This window comes from Thalia democratica, chromosome 1, assembly GCF_965202585.1.
Source record: "Thalia democratica chromosome 1, ktThaDemo2.hap1.1, whole genome shotgun sequence".
In the NCBI taxonomy this organism is placed as follows: domain Eukaryota; kingdom Metazoa; phylum Chordata; class Thaliacea; order Salpida; family Salpidae; genus Thalia; species Thalia democratica.
The window spans coordinates 75,166,256-75,178,841 of NC_139165.1; the positions used below are offsets into that span (position 1 = coordinate 75,166,256).

Consider the following 12,586-nt stretch of genomic DNA (forward strand, 5'->3'; position numbering starts at 1 on the left):
TAAAGATAAAAGTAGTTTAAAGAACACTTTTGTTTTCTGATTTTTATCCAAATCCGCTGGTGTTGATATAATTTGTAAAACTGTTAATACTTGAAAAAATAAACTTAAAACAAACTTACAATTTTGCAAAACTTTCAATCGTTACACTTGAATTGTTTATACAGACATTCAAGAATGATATTATGTATCTTAATCTACCAAAAAAAAAACTGTATTTAAATAATTTCTTAAACTTTTTAAACTTTTATTTTCTAAAACGAATTAAAATCAGGATAAGTAAGTAAAGTCATTTATTTCTAAAAGACAAGAAAAAAAAACGCTAAAATTTTTATTTACAGTTTACCTTATGTTTATATTTTTAAAAAATCAACAAGCTACAACTTATCAACAACAAAAAACTTTAAACTTAAGTTATTAAAAACCAAACTTACAGATATTACTAAGTCAAGTTTGTATACAACGAAAAAACTAGATGTTAAGAGACGTTATTTAAGTTTTTTTTATTTTAATAGTGTAGATTTTATTATTCATTATATTATAATTTAATATACATTAAGTTCTTGTCTTGTAAATAAATTTAGTATAACCTCCGATTAGAGTTTTTCAAATATAAAAACTAGCATTAATACTTAAATATATCATTCACAACTATTAAATGTTTTAAAGCTAATTACTTTCTAACAAAACAAAAACAAGCTTTTAAAGTAATTGAAACGTCTTTTTAAGCATTTTTAGATTGTCGTAATAATGTTTCAAGTATCTTGTAAAGACAGTTATTTGAGTTATAAATTTACTATAGCTGATAACCCGAACAGTTTTTTATATAAACAACAATTTTTATAACTAAAAAACACATACAAACTTATCATACAAACAAGTCAAACACTGTTTAAATTTAAAAATTGTTTATTGCAAATTTTTTTTATCTTGAACAAAAAATTGTTTTAAAACCTTAACTACTTATTAAGCGTGCTCAAAGTCAAACGACTAGTTATCAACACAAGGCTTTTTATAAACAGGTTGCATGCGTTGTTTAGCTTATCTTGGGTCGTGCTAATTATACCGCATTGATTACACACTTTAAATACCGCATTCGTAATGCGACGACTTTGGAGTTATTTAGGTTATTTTTGTTGTTAAACGACAGTTGAGTGGCGAAGAACATAGTCTTATGGCAGCAGACTAGACGTTGCCGTATGGGATATTTTTGTATTTCTTCAATGAGATGTATATCGGAATTAGTGTTACAAGTTTAATTGCAAATATGTTTTTTTTCTTCCCTATACCTCTATGTAAATAATAATAATTCGTATACTACTCTAACTTAGAAAAAATATTTTTAAAGTGTTTAAAAAAGCTTAACTGACTAATAATTATTTTACTTTAGTTTAATGCTATTGAGCAATAACTTAAATTATACTAAACTAAAACTATTCTTTTTCTAACTTGTTTTAAAAATGCTCTAAAAAATATTTTCTACTACATTATCCTTATGTGATACTCTGTATCACAACTATAGTTAAACAATGTATATAACTGTTATCAAAACGAGGTATAAGATAAATTTAAACTAAGTTTCTACCAAACTGTTTAGCTAAACCTAATTTTTTTTATAGTTTATCGGAAACAATGACCTACTATTTTGCATGTTGTAAACGCCGTATATGCATTTAAGCTTTTGTGTTATTAGTTATACCAACACTGATATAAGTTATAGTGTATTCGATAAGTTGAAGAGTTTTCACAAACAATCACTGCGATTAAAATGAACTAGATCTCATTTGCTACTCAAACTTTGCTGTTAGAAATTCATTATCTTTAAAATATTTTTCATAGCATTTTTATCAGTTTCATGTCATGTTTAAAATTAACTAACCGTTCATTTTTAAGAAAAAAGTGATTGATGAAAATATTTGTTCTTTTCATTATTAAGTTAATCCACAACAAAGTTATCTATTACCTAAAAATAATTTACTCAGTTGAGACGTTATAAACTTTTAAAACAGAGTACTAGCAAAATAAAACTATTTTTTGACTTTTAAGAATAAACTTTACTTGAACTACCCTTTATACACACACAGATTGCCAGTTATTTTCTTTCCTCAACATTCTTTTATTGATAAGTTCATAACTCATTACTGCTTAAGATATTTTTGAATGTTATATCAGTAATGCTGTTTATTTAATGACTGACTGTATATCCTTTTGATATTGTCAACAAGCATGTGTTATAGTTTTTGTAATTCTTCACATTCTAATCGATAAACAGTCTTTTGGTTTTATTTTAAGTTGCGATAAAAACTTTGATGTTCTTATTAATAGAAGTCTTTTTCTTAGAGTAAAAGCGTAAAAAATTCTTAAAGCCTTTATTTTCAGAAAACTTTTTACAAAATTATGAAAATAATCTGATAATAATGAAACTAATCAAATTTTATATAAAAAAAAACGATTAAAAGAAAGTTTTACAAAATAATATAAACAAATAAGTATATGCTTATAATTTATTTAAAAACTATGCATATTTACTGTTAGATATATATTTTTTTTGTACGCTGTACTAAATGTAATCGTAGTTTAACAAAAAATCTTAATGAACAAAAATTACTAAGTTTGTTCTTACATAATTATTGAAACACAAAAAATTTTAAGGTTATTAATAAACGTAAAGGCTAAACTACTGTTTTTAATTTTAAGTTTACAATAAATGATAGGAAATAAAATTACCATGTAAAGCATAAAGCGTTCTTAAAAACTACGTTATTTAAATATAAAATTAAGAGCCAGTACCAAGAGTCTATAAGTTTATTTTTAATAAATTTGTCTCGTAAGTTTATTGTAAAATATAAACAAAACGTCTTTAGAAACTAATGTACATTTGATAACAAACATTACGACCAAAATTGCTTCACAACTTTACTTAAGTACAAAATAAAAATTAATTACTAATAAAACACACTATTTATTAGTATTCGTATAAGTTACGCCTTGTTTTATAGCACTTTTTATTATACATTCAGCTTTTACTGATAATTTATTTCTATAAAAAAATTATTTTGTATGAACGGCGTTATATATATTTATATTTTAATTTCTCTTTGCTTTGCTATATTAAAACACTACATTATTTTGATATGCTTTATTTTTTGGTTAAAAACTTTTTATTTATTCCAAAAAATAGTTAAGTAACTTTTTGTAAAGCAGAACTAAAACTGATTAGCAATTTTTTATTACTCAAACTTAACTTAGTAAAAGTCTTTAAAAGTACCTTATTATGTATAAAACATTTTTCAAGATACAAAAATTTGGAATAATTAAAACTACGTTTTATTTTTTAAGTTAAAATGAATCGCATAAAATTTCCTGTTTTAAAAGTTCTAAACGAGCAAAAGCTCATTTACAAACTTAAAACCTAAGCAATTAGCCAAATAAATTTAGAGTTTAACTTGATGACCGAAAGGTTTTTCTATACTTTAGATCCCTAACCATATGTTTGAGCTTGATTTTCTTATCGTGCTTAATAAAATTATTTACCATTATCATTTTACTCATCTCAATGTTTAAGTAATTGAGTAGTTGTACGATTTCCTTTTAAGCTCTTAAAAATACTCTTATTTTTGTAAGCTTTGAAACTTTATTAAAATAGTGCTCACAAAACAAATAAAAAACTACAAACTGTTCCACAACGCGTATAAAAATATTTCCACAGCATCTTTTATATCGAAAACTACATTATTTACTACTTTCTTTGTAAGCATCTTAGTTTAGTATTTTTCAAAATGTGTTATTTTGTGTATAAAAACTTGTTTTATATGTTTTTTAAAATGAATTTAATAAGAAGATGTTAAAAAATGTTTATATTTATAAGGAAAGCATTATGTACTAGGTAAACCATTTTAACTAGTTAAGATAAATTTTAGTATTTGCTGTGATGTTTTGCATACTTCATAATAAAAATTTGATACAAAGCTGTATACTTATAAGCAAATTTCCAAAAATATAAAACAGTGATGAATTTTTACTTTTACAGCAAAACTTTTGCTTTAAATATGGTTTTGTTTGTGACATAAATAACTTTTTTGTTGACTCCTTTGTGTTCTAGTATTTTAGGGTTGCAAACTTTTTGTATATAAAAATATAAACTTCAAAGCTATAACTAGGCTAAAAAAATTGTCTTTTAATAATTTGTATGACTTTCAAAACAGAATATTGCACACAGCTTCGTTTAATTTCGTCATTAAAAATTATGAGCAATAGACTTTCAACAACAATCCATGCGACAAACTGCGACCTAGTTTCGTCCTTATAACTACTAATCAGGCATACAAAGTCACGATCAAATTTGCTGTGTCATATAAAAAAATATTTCACAATTTAAAACTGCTTTGAGTTAAAGGTTTCATTTAGTAAATATTTAGACTACATCTTTGTAGAATAATTTTTTTTGTAGCTCTTCTTGTATGAATTGAAAAAAAAAGGTTTCAATAACGTTTTGAACACAAACATTTTATAACAGAGCAATTATTTTAAATCGTTTAACCACAAAACTATTAATTCAATTAAAAAAATACAGCAAAAAACACATATGAGACAAATTACAACTACTTATAGAAGTTGGTAAACAAAAAAAAATTAAGTTATATAAAAGTTAAAAACTTAAAAGCTTATTCCTATAATAAATGTTTGCTTATGCTATTAAAATTTAATTAAATTTAAAGTAATTATTAGCCAATCAAATATTTACAGTATTAAGCATGCATTTATCTGTCTGTATAATGTACTAATAGTTTATTGGCAGCAAAACAATGTGTCCAAACAAAAATAAAACACAAAAAATAGACAGCTTAAAAACTTGGATTGTAACTGAAGTCAATGTTTGAAAAAAACAAAACACTTATTGAATACACAAAAACATACAAACGTTACTAACATATAAATCTCTTTCTTCACTAGTATACAAATATTTTTTTTTAAGTTTTTACTAGAAAAATTAGCTGTTTTTGTTTGTATAAAAACTATAAAAATTAAAAACTTATTTTTAAATTATATTAATTTTAGGTTTTAATGTTATGCAGCAGTGTTATTTTTCTTTTTTTGCAATGAATTTTCTACCAGAGAATACATATGACAAATCATTTCGAATTTCAATTTTGCCCTTTCGATCACCTAAAACATTGTAAACCACTTTTATATTACTTTAGTTTATTAATTTTAATAAAAATAATAAAAAGGCTTTTAAAATAGTGCTGCAGTTTTTTTCTAAAAGTTATTATAACCTATTGAAACTTACATGCATTTTTTCATCTTTGTCGAGTTGATTCAATGGTGTACCCAGTATTTCAAATGATGTTTTTTGTTCTGTAAAGTATTACAATCATTTTTCATGCTTATGAAAATCATATTATACTGTGACCTAAAATACGTTATAGTATGATGTTTAGGGCATGACAACTAATAAAAAATATGGTATATAACATAAAAAAACCCATGTTTATTGTAGAACAAAAATCAAATAATATATAATATACCATTACATTTAAATAAACATCTTCAGTTTATCTAGAAAAAATATTAAATTAATATCAAAAAAAAAATTATCAAAATAATATTTTTAGTAAAAGTTAAGCATTTCTTAATAGTATTCTACTATTATTAATATAACTATCATACAAATATTTTATTTTGTTACTGTATACAGACCTTCAGGACTTTTTGATTCTGCTTTAATTTTTTCTTCCTCTAAAATTCTCATCGACATCTTAATGGCTGAGAGTAATGGTTTGAAATAATTGGCTTCAATGTTGCTCATGCGTTTTTCAGATATCACCTTTAAAAAGTGTTGATTACATTTTTTAGCTCTTATTATTTATTTTTTCCCTGTCAGTTTTTAAAATCATGAGTTTGATTTACATTATTTTTGTCTTTGTATTAAAATGGGAAAAAATATTTAACGAACTAACTATAAGGTTGTTTAGTACATTTGTTAAGAAAATAATATCTATTTTCAAGTTAAATACATCGCCAATCGAAAAGTATCGCTAAAAGCAATCAAATGAAAACATGGCCCAACTCTTAAATAACAAACTGACCTGGTAATTGTGGTCGTTGGCGAGTATTATATTGACCAATGAGATGGTGGCGTGAACGCAGTCGCTCTCGTTCAGCACCACGAACGGATCTTCAGCGACACCGTGCGGAAGTTTGAAAAGTAAAGTGAGCATGGTGTCCATCTTGCTATTGTTGATGAAATTCTTTCCGTCTGAATCTCCGCCCTGGTAAAAGAGTTTTATGTGTGCTTGTAAATTAAATATAACATGATTGTATCGTGTATTTAGTATTTTTTGTTGGTTTGAACTTTTTAAGCATTTAAATAACTGATTTGAGCTTCTTTGGTGTCTCATTAACAAGATATTAAGTAAACTTTGGGCTTGGAAACCCTTACATTTTTTTACAATTAATTAGTTTGTTGTGATTTACTTATAAGAACAGTTTCATTGTAAATAGGTGAAATTAGAGGCTTAACTTTAATAATTAGAAGTTTAAAAATTTCTCTAGGCATCTATTCAGAAATTTTAGCAACGCATTTTTAAACTTAACTAAAATAAAACAAATGTTTTTATTATTAAACTTAATAAGCAAAGACTGTATAGGATATGTTAAAATATATTAAAACGTTTGATAAACAAGTATAATTGAAAAAAAATTGACAAAAAGCAGACTTTTAGTATTTGCAGAACTTTTTGTTGAAAGTATTGTATTATATTTTGAAGACATTTTGGATTTGTTTCACTCGTCAACAGTTCTAAAATTATTTTAAATCTTGCCATCCAGCAAAATTTGTCCATAAACCTTAAAATATAAAGGTGAAGTTATAAAACAGTAACACAACTACAGCTATTTTTGGTAGTAAAAATTAACATAAAATGAGTTAGATGGAACCTTTACAAATAAATTTTATCCAAATAACTGAATTATTTTGAGATAATATAAGTTACTAAAAACAAACTATGAATCTTTTAAGAGAAATATTAAATTTGAAAGCAAATAAATTAAGTTTTAAAAACTAAAAAACATATGTCTTAATTTATTTTATATTCAACTTTTAAGTCTTATTTACCAATGCTGAAAAACTTCTTTAACTGTAGAACTTTAATTCTTTAAATTTGTAAAGTTTAAAATAAACTCGAACTTGCTAAACTAGAAAAAATTTTGAGTTAGAATATTTTTTAGCATAGTCTAAGTTTCAATTTCAAAATTCACAATAGTACAGAAAAATATATTTACATTTAAATATAAAAAAATGAAAGCAAACGAAAAACAATAAAAACCCAGTACTAAAAAAATCAGAATTTAATTTTTTAAAACAACCAACATGGAAATTAGCCTGAATCTCATACTGCACATGCTCGCCATCCCGCAGTTGACCGCGCACTTGAACAGTTGCGACAGCACTTGCACCACAAAGTTGTGGTTCTTCATGTTTTTGGCGAGCAACGGGCGAAACTGGTGAAATTGCAGGCTCAGGTCGTCCAGTGGATCCAGTACAGTATGCATCAGCTGAGTGGCTGAAATGAAAAATAACTAACTTAACTTGAAAACCAGAAAAATCACAAGTATTTTTACATTTTTCTAAAAATAAGTACAGTACACTACCGCTTAAGTACGCAAATTGAACCCGACCAAAAAGTGCGTACTTAGCACGGGTAGTGCGTTCTTTTTAAAGACATAGTATAATATAAACTTTAGTTGTTTGTTTTCTTTCTTAAAACTAGCCACCAAATAATTAAGCCAAATAAACAAGTCTTTTTATTTTAAATAACATTTAATACATAGTTCTAATCTGCAAAACTTTTTATTAGATTTAAAAAACATTATTTTGTCTATAAAAAGTTTCTACATAATTAATACATTTTTTTTTTTTTTTTTTTTATGGTAACTACTATTAACTACTATTTTTCTACTATTAATATAGAAAGTCAATGTCAGTCAATGGTATAAAAAAGAATATTAAGCCATATTTTGTTTTGTTAGAAGTAAAGTACCAAACTACATTGTGTTTACCAAACATTTTGAAAACATCAATGTTTGTACATTTAAATTAAGTTATGACTTAACTATGTTTTATTTGTAGGTTTTTTAGCTTTGTCATCTAGATTTATTAATTTAATAGCATTACAGCTAAAATAACATTATTTTTTTCAGTTTTCTTCAGCCACTATATAAGTATTTTGTTTATTAACATTTAGCAACAGGACTGTCACAATTGGCCACTTAGACTACTCAGGATTACTCACTCTAATTTAAAATTTGTGAAAGTCTTAGGCTAACTCAGCAGATTGGCCATTCTACCTTTCTTGATAAGTGCGTACTTAAGGCGTGATGCGTACCAAAAAAAGTGCGTACTTAAGCGGTAGTCTACTGTATAATATATAAGAGTGTTTCAAAATATTCACTTAGTTGTATTGATTAAAAACAGTTATATTAATTTTAGATGTTTAGTTTCTTTTTAGGTTTTGAAGCTCACCTTTATGGATGGTGGGCTGATTTTCACTGTATAGCATGACACTTATTGAGGGAAGTAAGCAGAAGAATGTGTATTCGTTTGATAGCATCTGGAGAAAAAAAAACTGTTTACTAACACAAAATTAAATTTCTAACGCTTAACAGGATAATCCTACAAACTGAAGTATTTAGATGTAAAACAAAAAGGTAAATACTATTTAACAATTTTAAATTGACCTGTGTACCATCTAAAGAGAAACTTAACATTTAAGATGCAATGCAATATAATCAAATCCTCAAGTTCAAACTAACAACTTAATTAAATTAAATCAGTTAGCAGACAACTATTAAAAACAGTTGTCAGCAGAACTCCCGATGATAAAACGATATCTATTTCAATTGCACATAGTTATTAAACATCACTATCACAGGGATAAATATCATTAACTACGTAGAAAACTAAAAGAATTAAGAAAACAATTGTATTTATTCATAATTAAAGTATTAAGTAGGTTTAGAAAGTCTAAGAAAAAAAATCATTGTACAAAAGAGTAGAAAATAATTTTCAAGTTTTCATAATTTATTGGTTGACACTGCAATCAAAGTCAGATAAGATTCGGAACACAACATCTTAATACTAAAACCATCACTCACAGCAGGGTAATGATCCAACGCGCAGCCGCAAACTTTGACGAGGTGGAACAAGCAGCCTTTGGCGAGCAGCGGCAGGTCGTCGGACGACTGCTCGTTGCACGCGAACCTGGTGACATTCCTCCACTGCAAACTGCTCAACAGCGACATCGGTTGGTGGCATCTGAACATCATTTCCAGCAATTCGTTGCACAGCGGTACCGCTCGTTCGTCTAATTCAACTGAAAATGATAGTAAATTTTGTAGGATTCAAATTAAAACTGATCTAAATAATGTTTTATCTTTCAAGCTGTTTTTGAATACATATTAAATATATTGTTTTTGAAGACGGTTTGATTGTTGAACACTAAACCTTAAACGGTCGTAAAACAGAATTTGGTACATTTATAAAAGTATTAGTCTTTGCTTAGTTTATAAAGCATAAATATAAAACCGAATTTAAACACAAACTTTAAATTGCATTTAATAATTAAACCAAACAAAGTTAAACAGCTCGTACCAGTAAGTTGGTTGTTTCTGTGCCTCATAAAGTTGTGCAAGTTCGACATGTTGTAAAGGTCCGCATGCTTCTTGAACCCATTTACAACGTCAATTTCTACAAGCATATTTAATATATTTCCACAGAACTGCAACGTTTACAAACCTTTTAACTTATTTATTTATTTATTTTATTTTTATTTACATTTGAGAAACTTGTTTTTTGAAACTGTAAGTAAAACACAAAAGCAGCTTCATAGTTTTTACAGTATAAGCATTATATCATAATATTTTTTTAGTGAAAAGTTTACTCACAGTGGCGAAAGGAACGTTAATTTCGTCAACTTCTTGATTTTTCACAAAATTATTCAGAACAGGTTTTGATATTTCTATTGATGTTTTGATGAACCTTTAAAAAATTTATGGAAATATAGTTGAAATAGTTATCACCTAAAAATATAAGACTTAAAACTAAATATTTGAAAACAAAAAGTTAAAACAAACTTGTATACTTGATTTTCTTCGTAATTCAGATCGCGTTGCGATTGCTGTTCATTGGAGACAGTGCTGTAATCTGGCTTGTTTATAGAGTTTCCAAAGTAGGCTACTTGTTCAAGGCACATTGCAATATTTTTACTCAGTGATTTCGAATTGCTTGAAATCATTTTGTCTAAGGCTGCCATTAATAATAATATATTATGTTATGTTAGATAAACTGTCTAAAATAGTTCATTTCAGGAGCCAATTCAATTGCAAAAAAACAAACATATCTTTTTTTAATGGTTAACAGTAGTAACTTGAACAGGTTTAAGTTTAAAAAAGTGTTAAGATCTCAATATATTTCTAATTAACAAAAAAACAGGTATTTAGAATCAAACAAAAAACAGTGAAAACGTATCTTAGATTGTACATGTTAAGCTTAACTATAAAGAAATTTTTACTGTTTTCAAATATCAAAGCAATTTTTTTACAGTTTATCAAACTTAAATTGCAGCTGGTAGAAGGTTAAAAAATCAAACAAAAAATTTAATATTCAATTTTTAGTTTACTTAAATTTTAAATAGATTCATAATTCTCTAAGGAGCATTTACAAACTCATTATAGTTAAAAATAATCATATTTATTCTTTCAAGACTTTATTATGCAACTTAGTGTGCATAATAAAGTCTTGAAAAAGTAAATATATTATTTTTCCTCTATTAGTTGAGATTTCTTTATTTGTTATCTAAAAATAAAACCATATAATAGTTAAAATAGTATAAATATAGATAAGACTGAAGTTATAAGTATAAATACCTAAACAACTTTTTGATGCAAAAGAACAAAAAAAAATTTTGGTAAGCTATCTTTATATATAACTAAATTAAACTAAGTCTTCAACACTTGAAAATATGTAACGTTCTAATAATAGGAGTACTACTATACCATTAAAGCAGTAATTATGTTAACATTTTCTACCGAAAAATTACTGGATTACAATTTTTTCCTGATTATTTAATTATTTCTTACTAGGAAATAAATTAACAAGTGATACCTATTTTCAAACAGGGGGCGACCATTTTAAAAGTGTTCAGGTCGTACATGGGGTCAACAAACTCCAGTATCGAAATGAGGATCTCCCTACCGCGCGACAACCTGGTGATTTGCTGCAGAATGTCAGCTATCACTGCTACCTGCTCGCTAGTGGCTTCGTTGTTAAGGTAGTGGTTCATCACTACGGGGAAGACTTCCATGCTGTTTTCGCAAATCTGTTGAACAACAGATAGGTGTATCGATACAAGCGACATAAGTTGTTATAAGGTACAGTTGGTAGTTCAGGTTTTTCAAAAGTTGTAACACTAATAGCTGAAGAAAATTATTTGCTCAGTAAAGCAGTTAGCAATTTTTTCATTTTCATTAATTGCTACTTTTATAAGAGTTTTTTTCAGTTAGTAAACAATAAATTTAAACTTAATCAAAAGAAAATTGTAATAAAATAATATAGAACATTAAAATATTTTAGTTTATTTTAAACGAACCATCAAACTATTCTCAGCATAATAAACCAATTTTTATGTACTTTTAATGAAAACACTAAATTATAAATAACACAGAAAAACAATAATAAAGTTTTTAAATAATTTATCGAGCATTTGGAACGATTCGTGCACGACTTTATGCTTAGGAGAAGAACTACGGAAAAATAAATGACACACAGATCTTTTTTAGCGTAAATTGAAGACGGACTTTAAAATAAGGCTCATTCATAAACAATACTTCTCCAAAAAGGTTACAAACATTTTTAACAGCTTAAAGGAAAATTTATATTTTATACAAACAATATAAGTATTATAAAAGAAACGTAATTTATGAAAAGTACTTCACAGTAAAGTCTTATAGTTGATTAAATAAATATTCTATTAAAAATTTTTTAATGGTTATTTATGTACTGTAACCTCAGTTAGATCAACTCAAAGGTAAGAAATTAAACAACAACAACTATAGCTAAATATATTTTAAATATTATTATTTATGAAACAAAAACTGAAAAATTTACTTGTTCACTGTTTTCTTCATTTTGGCAGAATTTATTTAGTTGCGAAATTTTAGATTTGGTAAGTAAACCTTCGAACTTTGAAATAATTTCTTCCATTTTCAAAGTTTTAAAACTAATTTTATTATAAAAAGTATAATCTGTTATTACAAACCTTTTTATTTCATTTTACTGAAGCAGAAAACTAAACAAAAAAAACACATAAAAGTTCAATTGTTAATCTTAAATAATAAATAAAATGATTAAAACTTGAAATATTTTAATAAAAAGAATTGGCATGTAAGTAAAAAAATTTTTCTGCTTATCAGCTAGTTACTACCACAAAATAATTAAAAAATAATAAAAAGAAAACTGTAAATCCGGGATAAAATTAAAAACCACAATTAATAGAAAACTTTTTAGTAAAAATTAAGTGTCATTTTATGA

General features: G+C 26.0%; 1 protein-coding gene across 1 annotated transcript; it reads right to left on the reverse strand.

Annotated features, from left to right (window-relative positions):
• Window positions 1-4,996: 4,996 nt before the first annotated feature.
• On the reverse strand, window positions 4,997-12,296 carry LOC145844481 (glomulin-like). Its single transcript, XM_082951884.1, has 13 exons — window positions 12,164-12,296; window positions 11,162-11,375; window positions 10,132-10,303; window positions 9,943-10,036; window positions 9,650-9,776; window positions 9,154-9,371; window positions 8,522-8,609; window positions 7,370-7,562; window positions 6,717-6,846; window positions 6,087-6,269; window positions 5,698-5,824; window positions 5,288-5,355; window positions 4,997-5,163 (listed from the first exon to the last, which is right to left on the reverse strand). The coding sequence occupies exons 1-13, from the start codon at window positions 12,257-12,259 to the stop codon at window positions 5,065-5,067; spliced, it is 1,809 nt and encodes a 602-aa protein (XP_082808010.1). The 5' UTR covers window positions 12,260-12,296; the 3' UTR covers window positions 4,997-5,064.
• Between the last annotated feature and the right edge of the window lie 290 nt (window positions 12,297-12,586).